The sequence below is a fragment of the Nyctereutes procyonoides genome, unplaced genomic scaffold (assembly GCF_905146905.1).
Source record: "Nyctereutes procyonoides isolate TBG_1078 unplaced genomic scaffold, NYPRO_anot_genome, whole genome shotgun sequence".
Classification (NCBI taxonomy): domain Eukaryota; kingdom Metazoa; phylum Chordata; class Mammalia; order Carnivora; family Canidae; genus Nyctereutes; species Nyctereutes procyonoides.
The window spans coordinates 29,778,399-29,805,636 of record NW_026575049.1 but is presented as its reverse complement, the minus strand read 5'-3'; the positions used below and the strand labels follow the sequence as shown (position 1 = coordinate 29,805,636).

General features: G+C 43.2%; 2 protein-coding genes and 1 long non-coding RNA gene across 9 annotated transcripts in view; 2 read left to right on the top strand and 1 right to left on the bottom strand.

The window, feature by feature from the left end:
• HMGXB4 (HMG-box containing 4) overlaps positions 1-21,272 on the top strand; it is a 30,681-nt gene extending 9,409 nt beyond the window's left edge. For all 5 annotated transcript variants that reach the window (XM_055328285.1, XM_055328284.1, XM_055328286.1 and 2 more), the window contains 6 exons: positions 9,972-10,053; positions 11,234-11,298; positions 12,296-12,401; positions 13,084-13,253; positions 18,553-18,675; positions 19,125-21,272. In XM_055328285.1, the coding sequence (XP_055184260.1) occupies positions 9,972-10,053; positions 11,234-11,298; positions 12,296-12,401; positions 13,084-13,253; positions 18,553-18,675; positions 19,125-19,169 (591 nt within the window). In that variant the 3' untranslated portion in view covers positions 19,170-21,272. The remainder of the gene's footprint in view (positions 1-9,971; positions 10,054-11,233; positions 11,299-12,295; positions 12,402-13,083; positions 13,254-18,552; positions 18,676-19,124) is intronic.
• Positions 21,273-24,432: 3,160 nt separating this feature from the next.
• LOC129511513 (uncharacterized) lies at positions 24,433-25,166 on the bottom strand. Its single transcript, XR_008664846.1, has 2 exons — positions 24,930-25,166; positions 24,433-24,811 (listed from the first exon to the last, which is right to left on the bottom strand). It is a non-coding gene; the product is annotated as an uncharacterized LOC129511513 (long non-coding RNA).
• A 169-nt stretch (positions 25,167-25,335) lies between these two features.
• TOM1 (target of myb1 membrane trafficking protein) overlaps positions 25,336-27,238 on the top strand; it is a 39,832-nt gene continuing 37,929 nt past the window's right edge. The window contains exon 1 of one of the 3 annotated variants that reach the window (XM_055328389.1): positions 25,336-25,538. In XM_055328389.1, the coding sequence (XP_055184364.1) occupies positions 25,487-25,538 (52 nt within the window). In that variant the 5' untranslated portion in view covers positions 25,336-25,486. The remainder of the gene's footprint in view (positions 25,539-27,238) is intronic. The other 2 variants (XM_055328387.1, XM_055328388.1) reach the window with 2 other exon arrangements.

Below are 27,238 nucleotides of genomic sequence, written 5' to 3'. Positions count from 1 at the left end.
CGCTAAACTGCTGAGCCACCCGGGCTGCCCCGAAACTATATGCTTATAATCATTTTTTTCAACACTTCATCATGAAACTTTTCAAACAAAAAGCTTTGAAATTGTACAGTGAACACCATATGCCACCCAATGAGATTCTGTAGTTACTGTTTTGCTCTTTGCTTTATCACACACCTGTCCATCCATCAATCCAACTTTTATAATGTATTATAAATATAATGTAAATTATACATCTATATAATGTAAATTATACATCTATAATGTGAATTATAGATACCATACACACCCCTAAAGACTTCAGCCTGCATATCATTAACTTAGGTTTAATATCTGGATTCAGGGCTTTTTTTTTTTTCCACTGGAATTTACTTATGCACAAACGTACACGTTTATATACCATTTGGTGAGTTTTGACAAATGCGCACAAACGTGACCAAACCTCTGTCAAGATACAGACATTACTATCATCTGAAACAGCTTTCTCATACCCCTTCCCAGTCAGTCCTTACCCCTGGAGCCAACCACTATTCTGATTTTTTTCCCAGTTTTATATTTCATTTTTACATCTGTCTCTTCCCTGTTTTCCCTCTCCTCTGCCTATATCCACTCAAGTGTTGAGCCTAATATTATTTCTTCTTAATAACTTCCATGACTTTATGTCCTCCATTACCACTACCCCAACTTGGGCCTCATCCCTCCCTGTACTTAATGTGATACATGGCCTCCTTTCTGTTTCTTCCCCGATGCAATTAGTATACACTGATGCCAGAATGTTCTTAAGTACCACTTTGGTGTTGACATCTGGTTCACCATCATCAGTGGATCCTTATTGCCTTCACCTAAGAGCGTAAGCTTTGAGAGGCCCAGGATCGTGTCTGTCATGCTCTCTACTCCATACCTAGTGCTGAACCCACAGTCTGGCCTGTTGTAGTTAGTCCATAAGTACTTGCTGAAGGAATGAATAAATGTCAGAGTCCAAACTCTTGGTCAAGCATTCATAATTATCTGGGATTCAGCCCTAAATCTTCCTTCTCAGCTGTACCTCTTAGTCTGCCTCACATGTACCGTGTGGAAACCAGACTTGGCCCTTACATTCTACCTCTGTTCTTTTGCTTGTTTTTATGGCAGTCTTTGTTCTCCATCTATTAAAGCTCTGCTTCCCTTCAAGACCTAATCAAATGCTGCCTCTTCCAAGACATCCTGACCCTCCAGGCAGAATTAACTTCTGACTTCCCATAACACCTTGGCTGTGGGAAGTCACTGCACGTTTTGTCCCTTGTGTGGGAGCTTTCTTTGTGCACATTCCGTTTCCTTTATTAAAGACTGTAAGCTCCCTGGGGACTGTCTTAGTCACCCTACCTTCAACTCCTTAATGTCCTTGCTAGGCATTTTGTGATAGAATATATGGATGCAAACATCAGTATTGAAAAGGTAGGTCAGGTGCAAATTGTAAAGAATTTTGAGTTAAGGATTTGGCAGCAGGCACTTTGGGCTTATGAGCAGGACTTAGATATACTCTCAGTGATCATTTAAGAATAAAGTGATAGCACTGCAGCAGGTGGGTGAGACTGAGGAGAGATTGTAACAGACCACCCAGGAGGTTATTATAGGCCGAGGTATCAGGTACTATAAAAGCCCGATAGAAACAGCTGAAGAGACAGATTCAGGAGAATCTCTGAAGGAAAAACTGACAAGATCTGACAATAGGGCTCAGATCTGGGAAAGCAGAAGCATAAACGAGTATAAAAATGGCCCTGAAGGTTTTGAAATTATAATCTCTTCCAGTGTAGGACTTACTTATAATTCCTCCCTGTGGCTAGCACTTGCTAGTTTATTTTTTTTTATTTTTTTTTATTTTTTTTTAATTTTTATTTATTTATGATAGTCACACAGTGAGAGAGAGAGAGGCAGAGACACAGGCAGAGGGAGAAGCAGGCTCCATGCACTGGGAGCCCGACGTGGGACTCGATCCCGGGTCTCCAGGATCGCGCCCCGGGCCAAAGGCAAGCGCCAAACCGCTGCGCCACCCAGGGATGCCCGCACTTGCTAGTTTAAAAAAACAAAAAAGGTACTTTTGTTGATAGCAAAAAATTTATTAGGAACCAGTATTTGATCATGACTGTCCAAACCTGAGGTAGTCATACTCTGAATGTAGTCATTTATCCAACAAGTATTTATGGAACGTGTACCATGTTTTTTAAAACTTGACCTACGCAGGAAAACTTGCTGTGGAGTGTGTTTTTTGCTTTTTAGAGAGAGAGTGCTCATGCTTATGCACAGTGAGGGTAGGGGGTGGTACACATAAAGATAGAGAATCTCAAGCAAGCTCCACTCCCAGCGTGGAGCCCAACATGGGATCAGTTTCATGACTCTGAGATCATGACCTGGGCCAAAATCAAGAGTCGGACGTTTAACTGACTGAGCCACTCAGGTGCCCCATTCAGTAGAGTTGAAAAAAAAAAAAAAATCCTTCCCTTGGTTTTGTTTCAGTAAAAAAGAACTATCTAAAAGTCCACCTAGAGATAGAAAGGAAGGTCTCAGGAATAGTGTTCCCTCAACTACAACAAACAGAGATGGGAAAGCCAACTGATAATGAGTGCTAAAAGCCTCTGTGTGCCCTTTCTACTTTAGGTCCTGTGACCAGGACTGGAACAAAAACAGAGAGAATCAAGAAGAATGGCTATTTTGGGAAAAGAAGATAAGTCAGGTTTAGACTCTTAAGATAGAAGTGTCAGGAGATTCAGCATATCGAAGGTTAAGAGTGTGGGCTGAGGAGCCAAACCACTTGAGTTCAAATCCTGGCTGTGCTACTTAGAAACTATATGCTGTTGGGCAAGTTGCATAATTTCTCCATAGAGAAGGTGTCGATGACAACAAACCTACCCAATAGGGTTGTTAAGGGTTAAACAATAATAAATGTAAAAGGATTTATTTAGGACCACAGTGTGCCAAGGCCCCCTGGGGCCACAGCCAACTCACAGGGGCACCACTGGATATTTTAAATATATTGAATTTTCAAGAGAAATAGCAGTATGTCACATCAGTCAGAAACCTTAGGAACTACTAGTTTGAGGTAATTCATGGTTATAACATCTTATCATGTTATATTCCTTTCAATACCATGTCTTTTCAAAGCTAGTCTTCCATGGTAGCTATGGTAAAAAACAAGTACCGCATGAAAACCCACATGGGCACCTAGGTAAGTTCAGGAACTCTGGCTTTGCACATTAGTGAGCATTTGATAAAAGTTACTTGTTACAATCGTCAACCTGGGAGACATTCCAGAGAGCAGTGGAAATCCAAGACCTGGAACTCGGTAGAGCAGTTGAAACTAGGGTGAGAACTGGAGTGTTCCTATACAATAAATGAAATCCATGAGCTGATAAGAGGAAGTAGAGCCCAGAGCAGAATCCTATAAAGCGTGCACCTTGGGACACCAGAGAAGGAAGAGGGAGCCAGTGGTGTTGGAGAAACCAGAGAGGGGCCAGTGTCACAGAAGTCAGGGAGCAGACTGTTCGAGAATAGACTGGACTCCCAGTAGAGAGGATGAGGAGTTCCACTGCAGCAGGGAGAATGGGAGCCAGCCTGGCATAGTCCACACAGAAGTGAGAAGCTAAGGCAGCAGGGGCGGAACTCTAATTGGACAATCTTGATACAGGTGAGGGGACTGGGCTCTGCCTCTGGTGAAAGGTAATGCTCTCAGTGCTGAATTTTGTTTGGGGAGGGACTTTGTGCGGTTTTTATTTGATTGCTTGTGTGTTGGTTTGTTGTTGAATCCTGCTTTCTGAGAAGTTGTAGAGCAGTCATCTGGTGATATCTTGATGATGTCCCCTTTAAGGTCATCCCAGTGGAGTGGAAGTTTTTGTTTGTATTAGAGGAACAGGATCCAGTAACTTTTCAAAGTACCTTACTTTGGGTTTTACTAAATCAATAAAAGCCCACTCACTACCACTCAAAATAATATGTGTGACGTTGCCACTTCAGAGGCATTCCTTCAGTTATCTGTATGTTTCCGGAATGTTCATGTTTCCTCTAAGCAAGCTGAGGCCAGCCAGATGGCCTCGTATCCAGCACACTGAGACACTGTTGTTGATGGAGTGATACACTAAAGTCTCAGCTATAGCTAGACTTGGGATGACATTACACACATTATCCCTCTGGTAAAACTGAAGTTGAGTGACAACAGTGATAAATGGTAAAAGTCAGTAGCTACCGTCTAGTGCGTGCCTGCTGTGTGCCAGGCTCTCCTGGGCATTTGGCATCTCTAACGGTCTTGACTGATGGTATCAGTAGCCCCATCTGACAGAGGAAGAAGCTGAGAAGAAAAGACGTGAAGCTGGGATTTTTTTAATTCAATTAATTAACATATAATGTATTCTTAGTTTCAGAAGTAGAGGTCAGTGATGCATCACCCTTATATAATACCCATTACAGAGCTGGAATTTTAATAGAGGTTTCATTAGTCCCACGCCTGAACTCTTTCAGCTATACCACATACCTTTATAAAACTTCCAGAGATGGTTGTCCAGTGCTGTGTGTCTTTGTCAAAGCTGAGAGTAGGTTCTAGGTCAAAGGATACCAACACCATGTGCTAGTGTCTGAGATTTATAGGGCCTGGCCCTATAAATACCCGTGGTTATAATTACTGTTTTTTATCCCAAGTTCTTCAAACGCATAACATATGCTTGAAAACATCTTTTTAAAGCTTTTTTTCCTCATCTGGTCATTTCTCGTATTAGACCAAGCAAGGGGACTGTGCTTTTATGGTTTTGTGTTTGTTTTGCTCTTCTTTATAGTATAACACCCACCATGTAGGAAGCAGACTCTGCAGTTATCTCACCTGTTCAGACAACTGTGAAGATCTAGAAAGAAAACAGGGTCTCCAAGAAGCAAAAGCAAGTTTCCTGCAGCTCATTGGAGCGTTTCCTGGGTGCAGGGGGAAGGCAGGCTGGCCAGAGATGAATCACGTGACCTCTCTGACCCTTTCCTGTTCTTTGTTAGAAGGGCAAACTAAGTACCCAGCCCGCTGCACCTTTAGGGGCCTATGAAAATCAGAGGAGGTAATTAAGTGGATTCACACTGCCCCTTTCACACACAATTCTGAGACTTTGTTATCCATCTAGTGCATGTTTCTTCCGCTCTTTAGTTGTGCCGGGCAGTGGCCAAGTGCAGTGGATTAAAGATGAATAAGATGCTGTGCCAGCCAGCTTCCCATCAAAGAGCACTCTGGGTGTAGGAAGAGGTCAGAAAGTATTTCAGTGAGTCAAGCCCCAGCACAGGCTTGTGTGGGGTGCCAGGGGCAGGGGTGAGTACAAGGGAAGCCTGGGATGTCAGAAAAGGTCTTCTCGGGCGGGCTGTTATCATCTGAACTGAATCTTAGAACCAAATAGGAAGTAACAGGTAGAGATGAGGAGTAAGACATTTCATTTGAGGAATGAAAGGTATTGTGAATGAAGGTATTGAGATACCAGAAGGCTGAGGACGTTCAGAGAATTGCAGGAAGTCCTTGTGACTGAAGTGGAGCCAGCAGGTTAGAGAAAGCTCCTAAGGGTGGACCTGCCTTCTAGAAGGCAATGGTGGAGCAGAGTCACAATTAGTAAATTACCAACAGAACAGCTCTGTCTTTGGTTCTAAAGGTTGCACTGAGTGTTTTATCTGTGGTGTATCAGTGAATTTTTACAGGAACCCGGTGAGGTAAAGGCAGTATAATCTATCTCCATTTCACAAAAATAAGCTCTAAGAAGTGAAATAACCCACCCAGGGCACCCTTCTGTTCAGAGGCAGAGCAGGAATCTGCACCCAGGTCCTTGTGATTGCAGGATCCATGCTGTTTCCACCACATAGAAATGTTGTTTAGTATTCAGTGGTGTATTATGAGAGAGAAGTATAGAGTATGTTTTAGAAAGATTTCCATTCAGAATGGTTTGAATAAAAGCTTTGGTGTGAAAACCTTACTTCTTTGGCACCCTTTCCTTTAGCCAGATCGGATTTAGGGATCTCGGTCAAATTAGTTCAGAAGAACATCAGATGGTATCATGGTTACAAGTATGGGCTCTGAAGCCAGACTGCCTGCATTCATTCAGGTGCTAGCTGACTCCTACATGTATGACTGTGGATCTCAGTTTCCTCGTCTTTAAAATGGCAGGAATGGGGCACCTGACTCAGTAGAGCTCAACAACTCTTGATCTTGGGGTTGTGAGTGTGAGCCCCAAGTTGGGTGGAAAGATTAAAAAATTTAAAAAATTAAAAAATAAAATGGCAATAATAATGAATTTACCTCATAGGGTTGCTGTAAGGTTTAAATGAGTTTCTACAGATAAAGCTTTTATACATCATCTCCTACATAGTATTGATATCACTGAAGCAATTGGATTTTTGTCATCAGCAGAAGAAAACCAAGGATTTTTTGTGGGTTTTGTTTTGTTTCATTTCGTTTCGTTTTGTTTTATTGGGGCGTGAGGAGAAGAGTGTGCAGAGGGAGAGAGAATCTTAAACAGATTCCATTCCCAGTGCAGAGCCCTATGAGTCTCATGACCCTGAGATTATGACCTAAGCTGAAATCAAGAGTCGGATGCTTAACCGACTGAACCATCCAGGCACCCCTTGTTTTGTTTTAAGATTTTGTTTATTTTTATTTATTTTAGAGCAAGAGAAAGCTCACGTGCATGGGCGCAAGCAGAAGGGGGGCTGAGGGGGAGGGAGAGAATCTTGAGTAGAGTCTACACTGAGCATGGAGCCCAACACAGGGCTTGATCTCATGACCCTGAGATTATAATCTAAGCTGAAACCAAGAGTTTTAACCAACTGAGCCACCCAGGTGCCCCAAGCCAAGTTTGTTTTGTTTTGTTTTTTTATTCCAAGTTTTATTTTTAAGATTTACAAGTTATGTTTTGCCTTAACCCTCAGATGTTTTATCCTTTAAAAATGTTCTTAAACTAGAGTTTTGGGTGGATTTGAAGAGATTTTCCTCAAATCATCAAAGTTATAAAGCTTTAAACATGACTGCTTTATAAAGAGCATTAAGAAGTTACTCTTTGAAAGGTCTTGGTATTGTGCTATATGTCATCAACACTTAAAAGGAGGTTCTGGCTGCACAGTTACAACATCATGAGTCATACTTAGCAAGTGGATTTGTTGGGAGTCACTTGCTACTAATAATAAAGTATCCAAGTTTTTGAAATATTAACATTGTATTAAGGGGAGTCCTTGTTACTCCAGATATAAACACTGTGATGCTTTTGCAATGCTGAATGTTTTCTTACATTAGAAAGTCTAGAGTAAGGCCTTGTAAGTAAGTAAGAAAGCCAGTAAGGCCTTGTATTTAGAACCATGTGGAAATGTTTTGTATGCATAGAGATCATCATTATTTGTATATTTCTAACTACTAAGCTACATTCAGAAAAATCTCTGTGCCCTGGAGAAAGTTTAACACTTCAGTTTGAATTCCAGACTTTCAGTACACAGAGCAGAGGGTTGCATTTAGCACAAAGGTTAGGATCTCAGGTCAGCACATAAGGTAAAAATTGTAAGGGGTCCAAGTTTCCCTGAAAATCCCTTAGGAAGGCCAGCTTCACAACGAAGGCTTACAGACTCTAGGTCCAACAGAGTGTCAGCCCAGTGCAGCTGGTATCTTCTCAGCACCAGGTGAAGTCATTGGCATTGGTTCAGGAGCCATAATTATTTTTAAAATTATGTTAGCTACAAGTAACAGAATCACACTTGAGTAGCGAGTTGCACACACTAAGATATACAGGAACTTTCTAGGGAAAGCAGGATTATGCTCTTTGTCACACTAGCTCCAAGAAAATAAGTTCATGGAATCATGAAGACTAATCAGTCCATCCCTCTCTCTCACAAATGGCCAAATATAGAACTTATGTGAACTCTACTCCATTGTATCTGTGGCCCATAAAAGGGGATTTGAAAGAATTGAGCCTTAGTTAGAACCCTTAGAACATTTGGGGATATGCAGCTTCTAAATTAATATTGAAGATGCACCCAGAACTCACTTCCATAGCATCTTAAAACAGGACTGCTTCACCAAATCTCCATAAATAGGACCTTCTCTATGTAGATGAAATGGTTAAAGTAAAGACCTTGCTACTGTTTCCTTTATCTGTTGAGGTCAAATGATTTTACCCTATTATTCTTTACCAACATTCCTTATGTTAAAAAAAAAAAATTTGTATTGGCTTTTTGGTTGCTGTAATTTCTATTTTGAAAAATACAGAGTGAATAGAAAAGAGCTAATAATTGGTTTTCCATTGTAGCCTAACAAATTACCACAAATTTGGCAATTTAAAACAACATCTACTATTATCTCACAGATCTATAGATCAGAAGTCCAGACAGGGCTCAACTGGGTTCTCTGCTGGTCTCTCACAAGACTGAATCAGGGTGTTCCCCGAGCAGGGTTCTCCTCTGACACAAGAGGTCCTCTTCGGGCTGTCGGCAGCATTCAGTTCCTTGCAGTTATAGAACTCATGGCAACTGTTTTCCTCAAGTTCAAGGCTAGCAAGAGGGTGTCTGCTGTTGTGTCTCATCTCTTTCAAGGGCTCGTCTGACTTACTCAGGATAAGTCAAACTTATTCAGGATGCTCTCCCTTTTGATTAACTCAAAATCAACTCACTGGGCCATGGGGCACCTGGATGGCTCAGTCAATTAATCATCCAACGCTTGATTTTGGCTCAGGTCATGATCTCAGAGTTGTGAGATTGAGCCCTGCTTCCGCCTCTGCACTTAGCTCAGAGTCTGCTTAAGATTAAGAGTCTCTCTCCGTACCCCACAGCCCCACCCTGCTCACTCCATGCGTGCACACACGTGTCCATACTCTCTCTCTCAAATAATTTTTTACATATAAAAAAGGTTAACTCACTAGGGACCTTAACGATGTCTGCAAAGTTCCCTTGGCCATGTAACAACAATCACAAGAGTGATTTCCCACCACATTCACCAGTCCTGCCCACACTCACGGGAAGGCATTATACAGGGCAGTGTACACCAGGGGCTGAAATCGTGGGAGCCATCTTAGAATTCTGCCTACCAGAAAAATAATGCTGTAATAATGTTATCAAGTACCTACGGAAGTGCCAGATACTGTTTGATTAATTTCCACCCCTAGGTTAAATGGTATTACCCATGTTTAAACTAAAGGGAAACTAAAGCTCAGGGAAATGAAACAGTTTGTGTTGCTAATAAGTAGTATGGTCAGGATTCTAACCTAGATCTGGTGGCATTCAAAACCCACAATTTTTCCATTTTGCTGTACCACCTTGCTAAACCCTGTAACTCTTCCCTCCCTGCTTGTGGAGGTGTCATAATACAGTGAAGAATGAACATGCTTCAAGTAGCACAAAGCAGTTTGTTAAAGTAAGAGGGGTTCATCTTACACTGACTACCAAAGAATTGTCTTCAGCTATTTATTTACTTCTCACACTGGACCACAAGAATGTGAGTAATAACATAATGATAAACTACAAGCAACAGGAAAAGCAAGATCAGGAAACTATAAGATAAGAAATCAAAACCAGAGGAACAAAATGAACATAGATTTGGCTCTTGGCTTTCTGGTCCCAGGGTAAAGGGAAATTACATGGTTCTTATTTTCAAAGGCGAGCAAAATAGCTCAGGAGAGGTAAAGGTTTTCTCAGCACATAGTTTTCAAAGAAATGTGTAACATGGGATTTTGTGTAGGAAAAATGAATGGCCTTACAAGTAATTATCAAGTAGCTGCAACAACCTGAGAAATCTAAAAATAATTTAGCATGTGACTTTATTAAATAAATACTAAATATAATTACAAATGAAATATAATTAAAAGTTATCCTGCTTGAGAAGTTGATTAGGGGTTTAGAACTCTTCCCTTAATGAAAAAGTAGAGGTCTCTTTCTGTTTTGTAACCATGGATTCAAGGTTACTTGACTTGTGTTCTAATGAAGTCTTATCCTGTTCTATTTTTATGTGATACTAGCCAAAAAAGAAGAACATGTCAGCCTACCAGGTCTTCTGTAAAGAGTATCGGGTAACCATCGTGGCTGACCATCCAGGTATAGGTAAGAACATTTCCAATCTTCAGTTTTTTTACTTTCCATTTATATCTCTGCAGCAGTGCCAGTCAGCAGGCACCTTGTTCCTATCTTATTAAAATAACACAAATCTCATTTTTCCCCTCGGTTCTGAAGTCGCTTTAGATTTCATCCAAGTTCACTCCATCCATAAAAGAGATAAGTTTTCTGTTGATAGCTCTTAAACTGATAAAATGGGAAACTGAGTAAAAATAAATGTTCTGAAGCACAGTACATAAATCCGTAGTTGTTTATCTCCAAGATCCTACAGCTGACCTTTCCCTTTATCTGGCCCTTGGGTGTGAGTTACAGCGAGAGGCCTTAAACTGCTCATATTTGTCTCTGTGTCAGAAGTTAGTGAGGTGAGAAAAAGACTCTGCCACAGACCTTGACAAGTGGCTTCACCTCTACAGTTCTCATTTGCCTAATGTGTACAATAGCTTCACAACCTGCTTGTCAAGGTTGTTGTGAGGCACAGGGAAAGTACCATGAAAGATCTGAGTGCTTTATAAAGCATGACCTTGCCGCACAAATGGAAGGGCAACTTTGCACATCTAGAGAACTGCTTCTGGGCTGCTCGAGGGAAATCCTTTGGGTCTCCGCTCTCAAAACTTGGTAAAAATTGAACCATTTTTATCAAATTCTATAGAACGTGTTTTCTTTAACCTAAGTTGATAAGTTCTTAAAATGAGATCGCATTAGGGTAGCCTGGGTGGCTCAGTGGTTTGGCACCTGCTTTCGTGATCCTGGGGACCTGGGGTCGAGTCCCACATCAGGCTCCCTGCATGGAGCCTGCTTCTCCCTCTGCCTGTATCTCTGCCTCTCTCTCTTCCTGCATCTCTCATGAATAAATAAATAAAATATTTAAAAAATAAAAAATAAAATGAGATCAAATTAAAAGACACCAGAAAGATGTTCAAGGGATAAATCCCTAAAGAATAGATATGGGAGAATTTGAACCTATCTCATAACCACCAAAATAGCCCTCTCCCTCCCTAGAGAAAAGAATCAAGAGAAGTGATGGGCTTTTAGTTTGGTTTTCTGAAAGAACCTTGTGCTATTTAAATCCAAGCTAGAAAATCCTTTTTCTAGGTTTTGCTCTTACCAATCTTCTGTTTGGTTTATAGTCAGACCTTTACTGTGTTACATTCTTTTTACTCTCTGTCAGATTTTGGGGAACTTAGTAAAAAACTGGCTGAGGTGTGGAAGCAGTTGCCAGAAAAGGACAAACTGGTAAGTACACTTTTTTACACACAGTTTTCATTGCTTTATGCCTTCCGTAATGTGTAATTCTCCTATAGCCCATCCAGCCAACAGTGAAAACATTTAAAAAAAAAATCACAAATCAATAGAAAATGGTTTGGCAGAGGGTGTTAACACTGGCTGTGCCATTGTGCTCTAGTGAAGATTCAGCCTCAGGGAAGCCATCTTTTCTAGCCTCACCTAGTTGTTTTCCAACAACCTTACATTTGAGCCAAAAGATGACCTAACTTGGGCAGCGATTAAGGGTCAAAAGAGAATCTAAAATCAGCCCTTTCCTGCAAACAGCCACCGGTGAGGCTATGTCTGAGAATGGAGGAAGGTCGTCTGCCTCCTGGTTACTGCCAATAATAAAAATAGGGGCTGTGCTTCCTAGGGGAGCCAGTTGCAGGTCATCATCCTCTTTGGCCATTACCAAATAATGTACCCCATTTTCAAGAAGACAGGAAGACAAGGTAATAGTCCTATCAGAATCATTTCCAGTCACTCCCCAACCAGCTGTTGTAAAGTTGGTCTGGGAATTCATCTGGGTAAAACAAAAATATTTGTCACCCACGTAGGTTATTTTCCGTTCCCATTTTCCATGTCATTGTCATCCCATCCCATTTCCATGTCATGTGATTGGCATTACCAACCAGCAGGTTAAGATAACTATTTGAACCCCATGGGCATCATATTGACCCACATGTTTACCCTGTGATTTTACATTTTGATCCACGAGTGATTGCAAAATCAATGCCGAGACCTACCCATTAGCATAGAGGCACATTTATAGTTCTCCATTAAGTTATCACTGTAGATAGCATCTGAGGGCTATCTGGTAACCCTTCAGCTTCAAAATTGCTTTTCAACCCCTGCCTACCCACCTCCAGGCTTCCCTTTCTTTCCTTCACTTTCCATGACTGCTTTCCCTTTTACGTCTTGTCCTGTTTCATTTATCATAATTTATTTGGCCCTGATCTGACTACAGATTTGGAAGCAAAAAGCTCAGTATCTTCAACACAAACAGAACAAAGCAGAAGCTACAACTGTGAAAAGAAAAGCATCCTGCTCAGAAGTTCCTGTGAAAGTGAAAGGTAGGGCAGCCCAGGTGGCTCAGTGGTTTAGCGCCGCCTTCAGCACACGGTGTGATCCTGGAGACCCGGGATTGAGGCCCACATCGGGCTCCCTTGCGTGGAGCCTGCTTCTCCCTCTGCCTGTGTCTCTGCCTCTCTCTCTCTCTCTCTCTCTCTCTCTCTCTCTCTCTCTGTCTCTGTCTCTCATGAATGAATAAATAAATTCTTTAAAAGAAAAAAAAAAAGAAAGTGAAAGGTAGTGACTATAGCCCTCTCATCCCTAGAGTGTTGTGAATCTTGCTGCCTTACTAGAAATCGGGAGAGCAGCTATATCAGAAGCAGATCTTGATACCCAGATGTTATTACTGGATATTACAGGTTGCAAAAAATTGTAGAAAATGTAAATCAGAAGTTAGCAAACTTTTTTTAAGAGGCCAGAGAGTAAATACTTTAGGTCTTGTGTCTTTATGTCCATATTCTCTGTGACATATTCTTCTTTATTTTTTTCTACAACCATATAAAAATGTAAAGCCATGTTTAGCTTACAGGCTGTACAAAACAAGTGATGGGCCATATCTGGCCCACAGTCCAAAGCTTTGCTAATGCCTGGTATAACTCATAAAGGAGGAAAACTGTAAGAACATTTGTATGGTGTTCCAGGCCACAGGTGAGCTTTATCTCTCTGTTTCATCTCTGTTCTCAGCTTCCTCTGCAGGAGTACTGTCACCCCAAAAGAAATCCCCACCCACCACCATGCTGTTGCCAGCCTCTCCAGCCAAAGCCCCTGAGACAGAACCCATTGATGTTGCTGCTCATCTACAGCTACTGGGAGAGTCCTTAAGCCTCATTGGACACCGCCTGCAGGAAACTGAGGTCAGTGTGACTGTCAGCATAGCCTGTTTCTGATAGGATGTGAATCCATTTACTTCTTCCACATACATCCATTGAGCAACTACTACTGTGTGCTAGATTATGCCAGGTGCTCAGGAGACAATGACAAAGAAGATACATGCTAGTAAAAACATCTAGAGATTTGGAATCTTCCTACTGGCCTTCAAAGTTTACACTTACACCATCCTATTGAACAATGGTATAAAAAGGAGTTAGAATCTCCTGTAACTTGGGATGCCTGCGTGCTCAGTGGCTGAGGATCTGCCTTTGGCTCAGGTCATGATCCCGGTGTACCGGGATCGAGTCCCATGTATGCTCCCCATAGGGAGCCTCCTTCTCCCTCTGCCTATGTCTCTGCCTCTCTCTCTGTCTCTCATGAATAAATTTTTTTTTTAAAGGATCTCCTACAACTTTTTTCCCCATTTTTATTGAGATACAAATGACATATAATCCTGTAACTCATTTTGATTTTTTTAAAAATGCAATGGGGAAAAAATGAATACAAATCCCATGGAAGTTTTAATCACTAAGACAGTTTGAATTTTTGCACATTTCCAATAAAGTCTCGTATAAACAGAGTAAGCTGTATGGGGGATTAAGAGTACCTCTACTTCTCTGAAAATGGGTAGCAAGGGGCACCCTGGGTGGCACAGTCCGTTAAGGGTCTGAGTTTTTGGCTCAGGCCAAGATCTTGGTCGTGAGACTGAGCCCTGTGTCACAGGGCTGAGTACAGAGTCTGCTCAGTGCCTCTGCCCCCCACCCCTGCCTGTGTGCTCTCTCTTATGTTCTCTAAAAATAAATAAATAAATAAATCCAAGAAAGGAAAGGAAAGGAAAGGAAAGGAAAGGAAGAGGAAGAGGAAGAGGAAGAGGAAGAGGAAAAGGAAAGGAAGAAAAAGGAAGAAAGGAAGAAAGAAAGAAAGAAAAGAAAAGAAAAAAGAAAAGAGAAAAGAAAAGAAGTAGCAAGTAGGGAAATTGAGGTTCTCAAGCTCTTCATTACTCAGTGCTATGTGCCCTAGGGAGATCTTTGTCCTTTTAAGCTTCAATTTCAAAATCACTTAACCTGCAAAGCTGTCATGTTCCATTTCTATTACCATATTCAGTTTCTAATCATATTGCCCCCTTGGCTAACTCAGTAGTGTATCTCAGGTTTCCACTGGGTCCTAATAGGACATTCCAGCAAAGAAATCAGTCTCAGCTACTAAAGCCATTTATTTCTAAGCTGAGAAGTCAGTATGGGAGTATAAAACCATTCACTTGCTTCTCTGTGGAAGTCGAATTATTATGCAACAAATAAAATGCCAGAGGTGACAAAAAATGAAAATTATCTAAGTTTTTTGGCTAATTTCAATAACTTAGCAAATTTCAAAACAACTAAGTATTTTCATATAGACTCAGATATTTTAATAGATCTAGATATTTCCAGAGTAAAATATTCTGGGATCCTTATTTATTTTTCATACTTAGTCATTCTTAGTTTCCTAAAAAGTTAGAAGTAAAAATGATTTGTTTTATGCACCTTCCATACTCCACACTTCCCCCGATATTTCCGTTTAGTTTGGCAAATACTTATTAAGTATATAGACACTATTCCAAAAATGTGGGGGAGTAGAAAATCTGACTTGCTTCCTGATGGTATCATTAGAAAATTTACAGTCTCACTAGAAAGGTAGAACATATACATAATCGGCAGTTGAAACAAGCCAGAGGGGATCCCTGGGTGGCTCCAGCAGTTTGGTGCCTGCCTTCAGCCCAGGGTGTGATCCTGAAGTCCCTGGATCGAGTCCCACATCCGGCTTCTGCATGGAGCCTGCTTCTCTCTCTGCCTGTGTCTCTGCCTCTCTCTCTCTCTGTGTCTCTCATGAATAAATAAATTAAAACATATAAAAATCTTTTAAAAAAATAAATAAATAAAATAAGCCAGCTTCTGAGAGCAGCTGCTTTGAGAGAGTAACACATACACATGACCAGAAAAGGGAAAAACTTGCACAGGTTCCCCAGCCCACTCTATTTTATGTAACAAACAGTCTTGTTGAGATATAGATCACACACCATAAAGTTCACCTTTTCGGAACTGTAGAATTTAGTGGTTTTCAGTATATTCACAGAATCGTGGCCCCATCACTACCTAATTACAGAACATTTTCTTTACTCCCAAAGGAAACTCCACACCCACTAGCAGTAATTCCCCACCCGCTCCAGTCCACCTTTTTGGAGGCTTCAGTCACTTGTGTATATCCTCACAATTTTGCAATTTCCCTGTATTACTCACACTGTTATTTATCTTATATTTTTATTTAAATAAATCTATCTGCTTTCACAATGATATCCTTGACATCACAAAACTGATATTCTAATTTTTTAATACTGTATATCATGGTAGGTATATATCAAGATAATTAATGTTCACCTATATGCCACCAGAAATTACATACTATACTCTAAGGAACATGGATGTCACTCATTTATAGATTGGATAGCAGGAGCCTAATAAAACTAAGTGACTATTACAAGTTGACACACTGTGACAGAGCCCAACCTGTGTTGCTCCTAACCCTGGCTCCCTCTGTTGCTCTGTGCTAGCTGATGCAGAGAGAGTAGCCAGAGAACAAAGAGAGTTAGGGGAAGTCAGGAGAGGTTTTCTGGTTCAAAACCAGAAAACCGTACACATCTGTGTTTCTCGACCTCAGGATCTTCTGCAGAAATGGATGAGTAGAGCCCCAGTGGGGCTATAGGCCCCCCACTCCCACTTTAACCAAACCTTCTAGCTGTTTTACATATTGGAATTCCACATCAGATTTCTTATGTTTAAGTTTTTATTTAAATTCCAGTTAGTTAACATAGAGTGTGATATTAGTTTCAGATATACAGTATAGTGATTCAATACTTCATACATCACCTGGTGCTCATCCTGACAAGTATGCTCCTGAAATCCCATCACCTGTTTCACCCATTCCCCTGCTCACCTCCCCTCTGGTAGCCATCAGTTTGTTCTCTATAGTTAAGAATCTGTTTCTTGGTTTGCCCCTCTCTCTCTTTTTAAGATTTTATTTAGTTATTTGAGGGGGAGAGCATGAGTGTGAGGGGCACAGGGAGAGGAAGAGAGAATCTTAAGCAGACTCCATGCTGAGCATGAAGCCTAACATGGGTTCCATCTCCCGACCCTGAGATCTCAACCTGAGCCAAAACCAAGGGTTATACGCTCAAGACAACTGATCCACCCAGGCATCCCATCTCTCTCTCTTTTTTCCCCGATTGTTCATTTGTTTTGTTTCTTCCTAACATCAGGTTTTATTTGAAAAAAGGTTTTACTGCTAAAATGATGACAATTGGGCAGCCCCGGTGGCGCAGCGGTTCAGCGCCGCCTGCAGCCTGGGGTGTGATCCTGGGGACCCTGGATCGAGTCCCACGTCAGGCTTCCTGCATGGAGCCTGCTTCTCCCTCTGCCTGTGTCTCTGCCTCCCTCTCTCTGTGTGTCTCTATGAATAAATAAATAAAATCTTTAAAAATAAATAAATAATAAATAAAATGATGACAATTTAGAATATCTAACATGTAAGGCAAAAAGGAAGGCTGGAAATTAAGGCCATAGCCCAAATTATAGAAGGTCTTAGATGCTCTCAAATGTTTATACTCTACTATTGAGGAACTGCAGGAATTTTTTTTGAGTAGGGAGGGATTTGATCAGAGCTCTCATTTGGCTTTCTCTGAAAATATCTTCTATTTTAGATTGGGAATGAAGAGAGACCCAAACTGGGGGAAAGTTCCCTAACAACAGTAAGGCAGTCCAGACCAGTTAGCAATTAATAATGTTATTCCATTACTTTTACCCTACAGTTAACTATAGCTGATATTTTATGTCTGATTCTCCTAATGAATTATAAACAACTTGAGGGCAGAAATCATATCCTATTCCTTTTTATACCCTCTCCATAACTACTGGTGTTCTACATATAGTAAGTCCTCACTAAATAGTTGTTGAATTAATTCAAATCTTTGTCACGTCTGGACTGCTTTCTCAGCCGTCTTTGGTTCAGAGTGCTTCATGTGGATTCTTTCATGAAATTCACACTGCTGCTTTGTGGGCCAGAATTTGTGTTCCCCCTCTTTTACAGAAGAAATAGAAAGACTCAGAGGGCTAAGTAACTTGCTCTGGAATTCAGCCCCAAGTACTAAAACAGGCTTGAATTTTGTGGTGCAACCTTGAGGTCCATTCTCTTAAACCCTTGTTGCATAGCCTCCCTTGAGAGGAGGAGAGGGGGAAGGAAGAGTCAGCTTTGGCAAGGCATTGAGACTGGACAGTCGTGTGAATAGTGGTGAGTTTAGCAGAGAAGATATGCTAAGAGTAGAAGAGGTGATTGATTTCTCTTTATACCATGTTGAGATCTAGAAGCACAGTGAGAGACCTAGCAGGCAGCCAGAAGTGCAGTTTGGGAGACGAAGATGTTGGTAATAATGATAAGAACTACTAATACTTTTTGAACACTTGCCACATAACCGGGACAATCCCAAGTACCTTATACCTTTTATTTCCCTTAATCCCCTGTGCGTAGGCTCATTAACGGACACAGCATAAGAAGCATCTTGACCCAGGACTGAAGCAGTGAGTGAGGGCCCTCCACAGTCCTGAGCCCAGGGCTCTTCTCTCTCAGACGCTGCTGTGCTGCCTCCCTAGATGGCATAGTCCCACAGGGCTTGTGGTGAAAGCAGATGATACCAGAGCAGGATAGGCACACTGGCAGCAAGTAGTCTTATTTCTTACCTGTTTGAATCACAGGGGGAGAAACATTGTGAGTTGTGCAAGATGTTAAAATTTGAAGTGAACCTGATTCACTTCTTTCTGAGAGTGAACAACTCAACCCAGAAAAGTATCATCAGCTATCAGAAACCACATACGTGGAGAAGTACACATATGTTTACGTTAAATGTTAGCATGTAGGGCTGTAGAACTCTCATAGTTAGCACATTTGAGCTATATTCATGGAGTTGCACACATGACATCCACAAATCTTCCCAGGAGCTTTCCAGAGTAGATTGATTTAAGTCATGACCCTTCGTTGCACAGAGGGTAAGATGAGTTAGGAACATAGAAAAGGAACCTGGGAAGGTATTGTAAAAGTTTTCTTTTTAAAGGATTCACAGAGTTATCAAAGCAGATAACTTCCATTTCTGCTGCAAGTTGCAGAGAACTGGCAAGACTTAAAAAACAATGTGAAGAAACCAACTCGATCAGGAGTGGGACTCGAGTTACAACCTGCTGTCTCTTCCTGCTCTCCTTTCAGGGCATGGTGGCTGTGTCTGGCAGTTTGTCAGTGCTTCTGGATTCCATTATCTGTGCGCTTGGCCCCTTGGCGTGTCTGACCACACAACTACCTGAACTGAACGGCTGTCCCAAACAGGTCTTGGTGAGTTTTCCTTGGATTTTTTTCAGCCAGACCCCTTGGGAGCCGTGGAGGCCCTACCTTAACGAGCTCTATCAGGCACAGGCTTGTAAGGCTTCCTGGCAGATGGCGCCCCCTCTGTATATTGGCCCACGAATGTGGTACCATACAGTGCCCTCAGTGCAACTGGAAAACAGGCCATTTCCCAAAACAGTCCAGCCCTTAGGGAGCTGCAGCTCCTCTGGTGCCTATCTTCTCCTCTACCCAAAGAAAGTACACAAGTCTTCTGCCTCTCCACAAGGGCTCATGGGAAGAGCCAGCAGAGAAGCTCCTAGCATAGTAGACAGCAGTGTGCCAGCTTTTAGCTCACACTGCTCTCTCCAACTCTCAACTCGCTCCTCTGAACAGAGAACTAGGCCTCAGGGAACTAAGATAAAGTACTCTTCAGCTAAACCTTTTCCCTTGTTTTGCAGTCAAACACACTAGACAACATTGCTTACATCATGCCTGGACTGTGACCACAAAGAGTCCCGGGACAGAGACCTTATCCTCCTCCATTGCTGGTTTGTGTATATATGACTGTTCCAGATCCCTTCACTGGCCTCTGGGTGTAGGTTTTAAATTTTTATATATATACATATAAATATATATATATATAAAGTGTACAATATATACATAGGACTGTAATTACTTTGCTTTTAATAATTTTATGAAATGGCAAAGGTTTAGCCAAGAAGAAACCTTGGCATGAATATGGGCTTGGGATTCCTTTTTCTCCTGTGGTGGATAAATCTGCCTTAAAAATCAATGTAACTTAGGGGCTGGGGGCTTGTTCTGGGTGCCAAGGGCATCTCTTTATGGACAGCTAAAATGTGATTTTTTTTCCAAACTCAGTTGTACCTCCAGACCCATCACTGACCATTTGCCTTACCTGTCTTACAGTCGGAAATGTAATAGGAAAGATTATGGGAAGATGCCAGTTGAGTGAACGTACAAAGCCTTTCAACCTGAAGTGACCTAGGTAGGAAGTGATGAAATCATTCCCATCTTACAGTTACTGCAGTGGCTTAGGTGAACTTCGTAGGGGGTTCATTCCAATTCCTGCTATACCGGTGTCCATGTCTCAAAATTTCTTGTAATCATTGGTACCATTAGCAGCCTCAGTAGGGGCCAAGGAGTTATGTGAGCCCCAGCAGCATAAAACACCTTGGAGAACGTAAAGCTGTTACTGCACAAATTGAACTGCATATATTGTGAGCTGACCCAGAATATTTCATCTGTAGAGCTAACTGCTGGTATCTTCCATCGGCAGCATTAGCTTAGGCACTGAGTCCTCACAGGTTTTTGCTGCTTAGTTGCTTGATGGTTGGGAAAGATGAACTTTGCCCAGCATGATTCTTGGGTTCATCCTGTTGGCTCGCCTGGTGGGCAGATAGATACCCAGTGTTCTGCATTCCACACATAAGTGAATTGCAAAAAAAAGTACTCGATTCTCATGTAGGTTTATTTATGTGTGCGTGTGAATGTGTGTTTTAATTATGTGTATTTAACTCTTTAAAATCTCTTTGATTTTAATTTATCCTGTAAATTTCTGTATATATAATTTAATAACAAAAGCCTCCACCAGCAACAGCATGTGGAAGATACAGATTTGTCATTTCTTGCCTCCTCCTTTCCTCTGGTCTCCTCTGAAAACTCCAAATCATCTACATTTTAAGGTATCGTGCCTCAAAAAGGAATCATTATGCCGGGATTCTAATTCTTTCTAATTCAATAATGTCAAGAAAGCAAAATTGAAAGGAATGTTACCATTCCCAACTCCCCACTTTTCCAAAGAACCAGACTTGTGCTTCCCAGTTCCAAAGAAGACAGTTGAGCACTTCAGGGTTGTTTTTCAATTTGGTGTGAGATTCCCTGCCAAAACCGAGCTCTGGGTAACTGCTTTCTTCCCCTGGCCTAGACAGAGCACTACCATGTCAAAGTAGATCTTTGAGTACTGAGCAGCCAGCCTGCACCTGACTTATTTAACCCCTTCCCTTCTCCCCACCAGTGTGCTCATGGGGCTTTGTTTCCTGAAGGTACTCTGGCTGCTGACTGGCCCTTAGCTCAGAGCAGTCGTGAAGCTTAATTGGGGAAACAGAAGGAAATGGGTATGTTTGGGAACCAAAATCAAGAAGGAGCAGAAAACTGGATTTGATTTCGCTTGTTAGACCCTATGCCACACCTCATCTGTACCAATGGAAGTTTCCTGTTTGACCCAGGGTCTATCAGGGAGGGGCCTGGAAGACATGGATTAGCACGGAAGAAGTCAGTCCTACCCTTGTCATTTGTGCACATTAATGAAATCCTGATGAGGACCTGCTTTCTGTTTGTTTGTTTTCCTTTCAAACCCAACCCTACTGTATTTGTATTTAAATTTGTACACATTTGTATAATAATCTGTACCTTGTGGTATTTGGTACTATTAGAGGAAAAACTTTGGATTCAGACCTTCTTGGAGTTTTTATATCATTGTTTTATTTTGTTTTTTAAATAAATTCTAGCGGTTTGATCCAAATCCCATTACAGTTGTATAAAGAAATAAAATTTTGTACTTATATTATTAAAAATCACATTTTTAATATTTGTAGTCCAGTCTCAGGTATCTTTTCCCTGTTGCTGACCAAGTTGCTGTGAAATACTAAAACCTGTCATTTTCTACTGATATCCCACTGCGATTTTCTTAAAAAGAAAAATCTGTCTGGAATGAGGCCAAGTTTCTGATCTTAGCCATTTTCCTTTTTAAAAAAAAATATTTTATTTATTTATTCATGAGAGACACACAGAGAGAGAGAGACAGAGACACACAGGCAGAGGGAGAAGCAGGCTCCATGCAGGGAGCCCGATGTGGGACTGGATCCTCGGATTCCAGGATCACACCCTGGGCCAAAGGCAGGCGCCAAACCACTGAGCCACCCAGGGACCCCCTTAGCCATTTTCCTAACGTACATCTTGCTCTGTCTCTATTAACTTTTACATTGTAGAGTCTCTTACTCTCTTGCAAACTAAAAACCAGTGGCTCTGATAAGAGGAGCTCTATTCACTGATAGATGAAGTTGTATATACTCTACAGTGTTGGCCTAACACAAGAAACTATCAGTTGTGTATAAAGGATCACATATGAACCATGTGCTTAGACATGATACATTTCATGCTGTTTTAGTCCTGTCCTAACTAATGAGTGATGTTGGATAAGTCACTTCGCCTTTATGGGTGTCTGAAGTCCCACCAGTAAATTAGCATTAAGGTCACTCCCACTTCCAAGCCCACTGCCAGCCAGCCTGAAACAAATGTCTAGTAACACAGTGACCATTTAATATATGGAGATCTGACCTCTTAAGGTTAAAATTTCAACATAAACCCAAGGTGTTACTAGTCATAAATAGTGGAATATGACCTCTTACGGAGAGCCTACAAGAAAGAGACCAAGAGTGCTAAGTGACAAGAGTGATTTCAATGTTTTCTCTCACTGAATCCACCCATGAGCCTCAAGAGGTAAAGGTAAAGGTACCTTACCCCCTTTACAAATGAGACAGGTGCAGAAAAGTGCTCTTCCTGGGTTTGCGCAGCTAGAAAATGGCAAAGCCAGAAGCAGCACATGATAACAGCAGATCCAGGCCTAGGCTCCCTTCTGCCCCAAATCACTGTCACAGTCAGATCATGTATGGAATCCATCAGAATCCTCTGTTCTCTACAGTCCTGAGCAAATGGGATCATAGGAAGACTCCTGAGACTTTTCCATTGTTCCAATGTCCATTTGCCCTGGCTGGCTTCTACTAGGCAGGCCTCACATTTCTCGTCATATTATTGTCTTTCAACTTTGGAGGCAGAGGATCTTGAGTTTTGTCTAAAAGGACTTGAAGGATATAATAAATTACATTCCATTTATGCAATATGTCAGTCTTAGGACATATTTACCCTCAAGAAGGCATTTGATATCAATATTACTAAAACACTTTTTAAAAAACTAAAGCAGATTGTTTATGAAATGAGTTTTTTCCTTGTTAGCAAACACTTCAAAACAAAAATAAAGGCTCTATGCTGAGTGTGGGGCTTAAACTCAGGACTTGAGAACAAGAGTTATGTACTTTACCAACTGAGCCAACCAGGCGCCCCTTAGCAATCACTTTTCAAGATTTTATTTATGGGACGCTTGGATGGCTCAGCGGTTGAGTATCTGCCTTCGGCTCAGGTCCTAATCCTGGAATCCAGGATCGAGTCCCGCATTGGGTTCCCTGCAGGGAGCCTGCTTCTCCTTCTGCCTGTGTCTCTGCCTCTCTCTCTCTATCTCTCATAAATAAATAAAAAATCTTTTAAAAAATAAAGATTTTATTTATTCATGAGAGACAGAGGCAGTGACACAGGCAGAGGGAGAAGCAGACTCCCCACAGGGAGACGAATGCAGGACTTGATCCCAGGACCCTGGGATCACAACCTGAGCCGAAGGCAGAGGCTCAACCACTGAGCCAGCCAGGTGCCCAGCAATCACTTTTAAAATATGGTTTTGATCAGTTTATACTACATTTAATGTTTGCCATTTACATTCCTGTCTTTTGTGTTGGCAAATCCACATATTTCCATTTCTTATTTAAGAACTATACGGTATTCTGTTTGCATGAAATTGATATGATTTCACTCCCTGTTTGAGAGTATGGGTGTTGTTTCTGCTTTCACCATGAAGGATACAACTTGTGGCTGTTTAATTCTTGTCAATATAGCCAAGATCTTCTGCCCATAATCACTTTAAACCAGAGTGGTGCAAGGAGGTAAGAACTTCATTCAGGGAAATAACCATGTAACATGAGCATGTTAAAGGTTGCTAATGGAAGAATTCAAAAGAAGTCTATGCTAAAATATCCTCCGTACAACTGCAATGTGCTTAAATGAAGAAAAACATGGAAGGTACCTGACATGGAAGTCATCTTAAATGTACATCCTCCCACCCCTTTATAGTCCAAATACATTATTTGGTAGGTTGATTTAAATTTTCAGGGGAGGGACGCCTGGGTGATTCAGCGGTTGAACATCTGCCTTTGGCCCAGGGCATGATCCTGGATCCCGGGATCGAGTCCCACATCGGGCTCCTTGCATGGAGCCTGATTCTCCTCCTTCTGCCTGTGTCTCTGCCTCAATCTCTGTGTCTCTCATGAATAAATAAATATTTTAAAATAAGTAAATTTTCAGGGGAAACTGGATGGCTCATTCAGTTAAGCCTCTGACATCAGCTCAGGATCCTGGGATCCAGCCCTGCTGGGGTGGGGGAGAGGACTCTGCTTGTGGTTCTCCCTCTGCCTCTCCCCCTGCTCGCTTTCTCTCTCTCTCAAAGTCCCTAAAAATAAATATGTTTTCATATATTAGTCACTGTGCTAGACAATGATGGTGAGTCAAGTAGACATAGTATCCCAGCCCTCAGGGAGTAGCTAGCCTGGTGAGGAGAAGGGCATTTATGAATAGGTCTCATGAGCACTGTTGAAGCACAGGAGTACATGACTTCCATAAAGTTCTTATATTGTACAGTAAAGGTATCAGCCCCTGTATGCTCAAACAGCTCAACATAAGGAAGTGATTAACTTCTAGCTTAGGTTCTCCATCATCCTATATTTGTACAATTACTAGCCTTTCCAACTGGGGACACCTGGGTGATTCAATGGTTGAGCATCTGCCTTCAGCTCAGGGTGTGGTCCTGGGGTCTGTCTCCCCACCGCGAGCCTGCCTCTCCTGCCTATGTCTCTGATAAATAAATAAATAAATAAATAAAATCTTTTATTTTTTTTAAAATCAAATACTGCGGTGGATTAAGTACTAAAGCTCCCAGCAGTAGCCCAGACTACCAAAGCAATGATTATTGTATCTAGACTGCATATGATCAAAAGAATAAAGCATAATAGGTCAGACCTGATCTAATGTGTGGGTGAAATATCTAAAACATGGTACACAGGAAGGTTGAAGAAGATAGCAGAATCCTAGAACTAGGAAAGGCCTCTGAGATTCTTAAAGTCCGTAACTTGGGGTCCACTGACTTCTGGGACCCTAGGAAGTCCCTGACGTTAAATGGTCTCTCTGCCCTTTTTTCTTCAGAAAGGCTGATGGCTTTCTTCAAGTCCTCAAAGGAGCCTATGACCTAAAAAAAAAAAAAAAAAAAAAAAAAAAAAGTTATACAGTCCTTGATCTAATTCCAGCATCCGGAAAAAATGTAAGCTCGCTGTGTGAATCACAGCCGAGCTGGGTCCCAGGCTCACCTGTGACCACCTCCGGGTGCCTCTGCTACTCCGGGCTCCAGCCCGCTCCTCGCTGCGGGTCCCTGGGCTGGTTCCGTGTCCAGGGAGGAAGCGCTCTGTGGGGGCAGGGAGACGACGAGCCAGAGATGCTGTCGCCCCCAGCGGTGGGGGCGTGGCCTAGCGACGTCACCGGAGTGAAACCGGGTCTGAGCTTGCCCTGTGACCTCACCCCAGGTACTTCCCGGCTCCGAGACCCTGCTCAACTGAAGCGCGCTGGCTGGGCCACGCCCTAAAAAAAGGCCTGGGGCGGGGCTTGGAGAGGCCACGCCCCTGGCCCGCCCCAGCCCCACGTCGTGCGTGACGTCCGCAGACGCCGAGTGAGTTGCCGTGAGGTCATCGCCCTCCGCCTCGCTCGACCCTTCACGTCAGGGGCGGGGCCTGTGGCCGCGCTCGCCTCCCTACGCCCCGCCTCCACAGGCGCCTCCTCGCGGACCGTCCGGCGCGTCACGTGACGGGTCGGCAGCGCGGCGGTTGCCGTCAGCTGATTCCCCAGGTTGGCGGCTGAGGCGCCCGCAGCGATGGACTTTCTCCTGGGAAACCCGTTCAGCTCTCCGGTGGGCCAGCGCATCGGTGAGTCCCCGGAGCGCCGCCTAGCCCCGCCGCAGGGCCCCGCACCCAGCCTCGGTCCCCCGGGGGTCCCCCGGGGCGCCTCCAGGTCCCAAGCCACCCTCTGGAGGGAGGCTGGGAGAACTAGGCTGGCGTGTCTCTCCCCGACCTGGCCCCGCCCAGCCTCCCGCCCACCTTGATTGACAAAAGCCGCGCTCCACTAGGAAGCTCGCCTTGTGATGGATGCCTACGCCAGCCAATAGCAGAAGAAAGGAGGCGGGTCCCGGTGGCCGCGGCTCAGCCAATGCGTGGCTGCTGGGGTCCCGAATCCAGGGAGAAAGTTTTGGGGGCTGAAGGGGCAGCGTGGTTTACGGTCCTCGGGCCACTGGCCCGTCTCCCTCGTCCCTTCCCCAGCCCGGGTCTGGCCGCCGGGGCCTGGCCGTCTCCCTCTTGGCTCGCCAGGCTCTCGGGACACAGATCCCGGAGAGGGGCTAGAAGCCCATTCGCCCAGGATCAGGAGACGCGCTTGGCGTCGGGGCCGGCGACTTGCGGGGACCAGGCCCGGCAGCCCTGCTGCGCGCGGCCCCCGGCCAGACCCTGGCGATCCCGCCAGACCAGCAGCAGCCGGCTGCACGGTCGCATGCTCCCCGAGCTGGAAGCGATCTCAGGAACCTCCCGATTCCGCCTCCTTCGTTTCTCATAGGCGGGTGGGCCAGGCACTCTGGCCGGAGGCACTGGCTCACTCCGAGCCCCGGCCTCCCGACTCTTCCTGCCCTCTGTTGACATCGCCTCCTCTGTTTTCTCCTCACCTATAATTAGGGGCATATTAATAGCCCCTGCTTCCGTGGGGTTGTTGTGAAGCTTCAGCTCCTTAATAATTGTAAAGTACTGGGAACCGTGCCTGGCACATGGCCCTGCTAATATAAAACAAAGTGATAATATATATTTATCGTCATTGTTAGGGAGATACCAGGAAGTGAGGGTCAGGAATCCCTGGAAATAGCTGTGTGCAGAGTCTCCTAGGTGCTCCTTGCTGTGCATCAGCACGGGGAGGAACCACAGGCCCTGGGCCACACAGCTAACACTTCCCCTTTGGGACAGCCTGGATGTGCCTCCCCGCATTAGGAAACTGTGATATTCTCCCTTCGTCCTCTTGATGGCCCTTAGCGTTCAGTCTAGACTGGGAAAATTGGACCTTTTAGACATTTTTTCCTTTCTTACGGTCTTGGAAGCCAAACTTCACTTAACTGTCAACCCAGCTCTGCGATGTCATCGGCACCAAGGCTGTCAGTGGCTCTTGTGAGGTTTTGTAATCAGACTTCTCCAAGAGGAGAGTAGAAGTCCAGGATTAATTTGTGAACCAGAGCGCTCCTGGACCAGGGAGGTGAAGCTGCCCTCTGAGGAACACCCTCCCCACTGCCTGCCACACACACCCCGCAATGAGTCATTGTTTTGGAGCTGAAAAGAGAAAGTGGCTCTCCCCTCATCTTTATTTCTCCAACAACAGATACCACTGCTCTCATCACATGCCAAGTTTGAGACTTCCTACCTTAAAACAAAAAATTCTGACCTTCAAAGTCAGCCACATTTGCTGAACCTTTGTAGAAAAGCTCACCTGGGCTCTGGGCTTTAGCTAGTCAAAGAAAACAGCTTCTCTTCCTATCCTGAGGGTTGCCTGTCTGTGGCAAGAAATACTCTGTCCAAAGAGAATACTACTAAGTCAT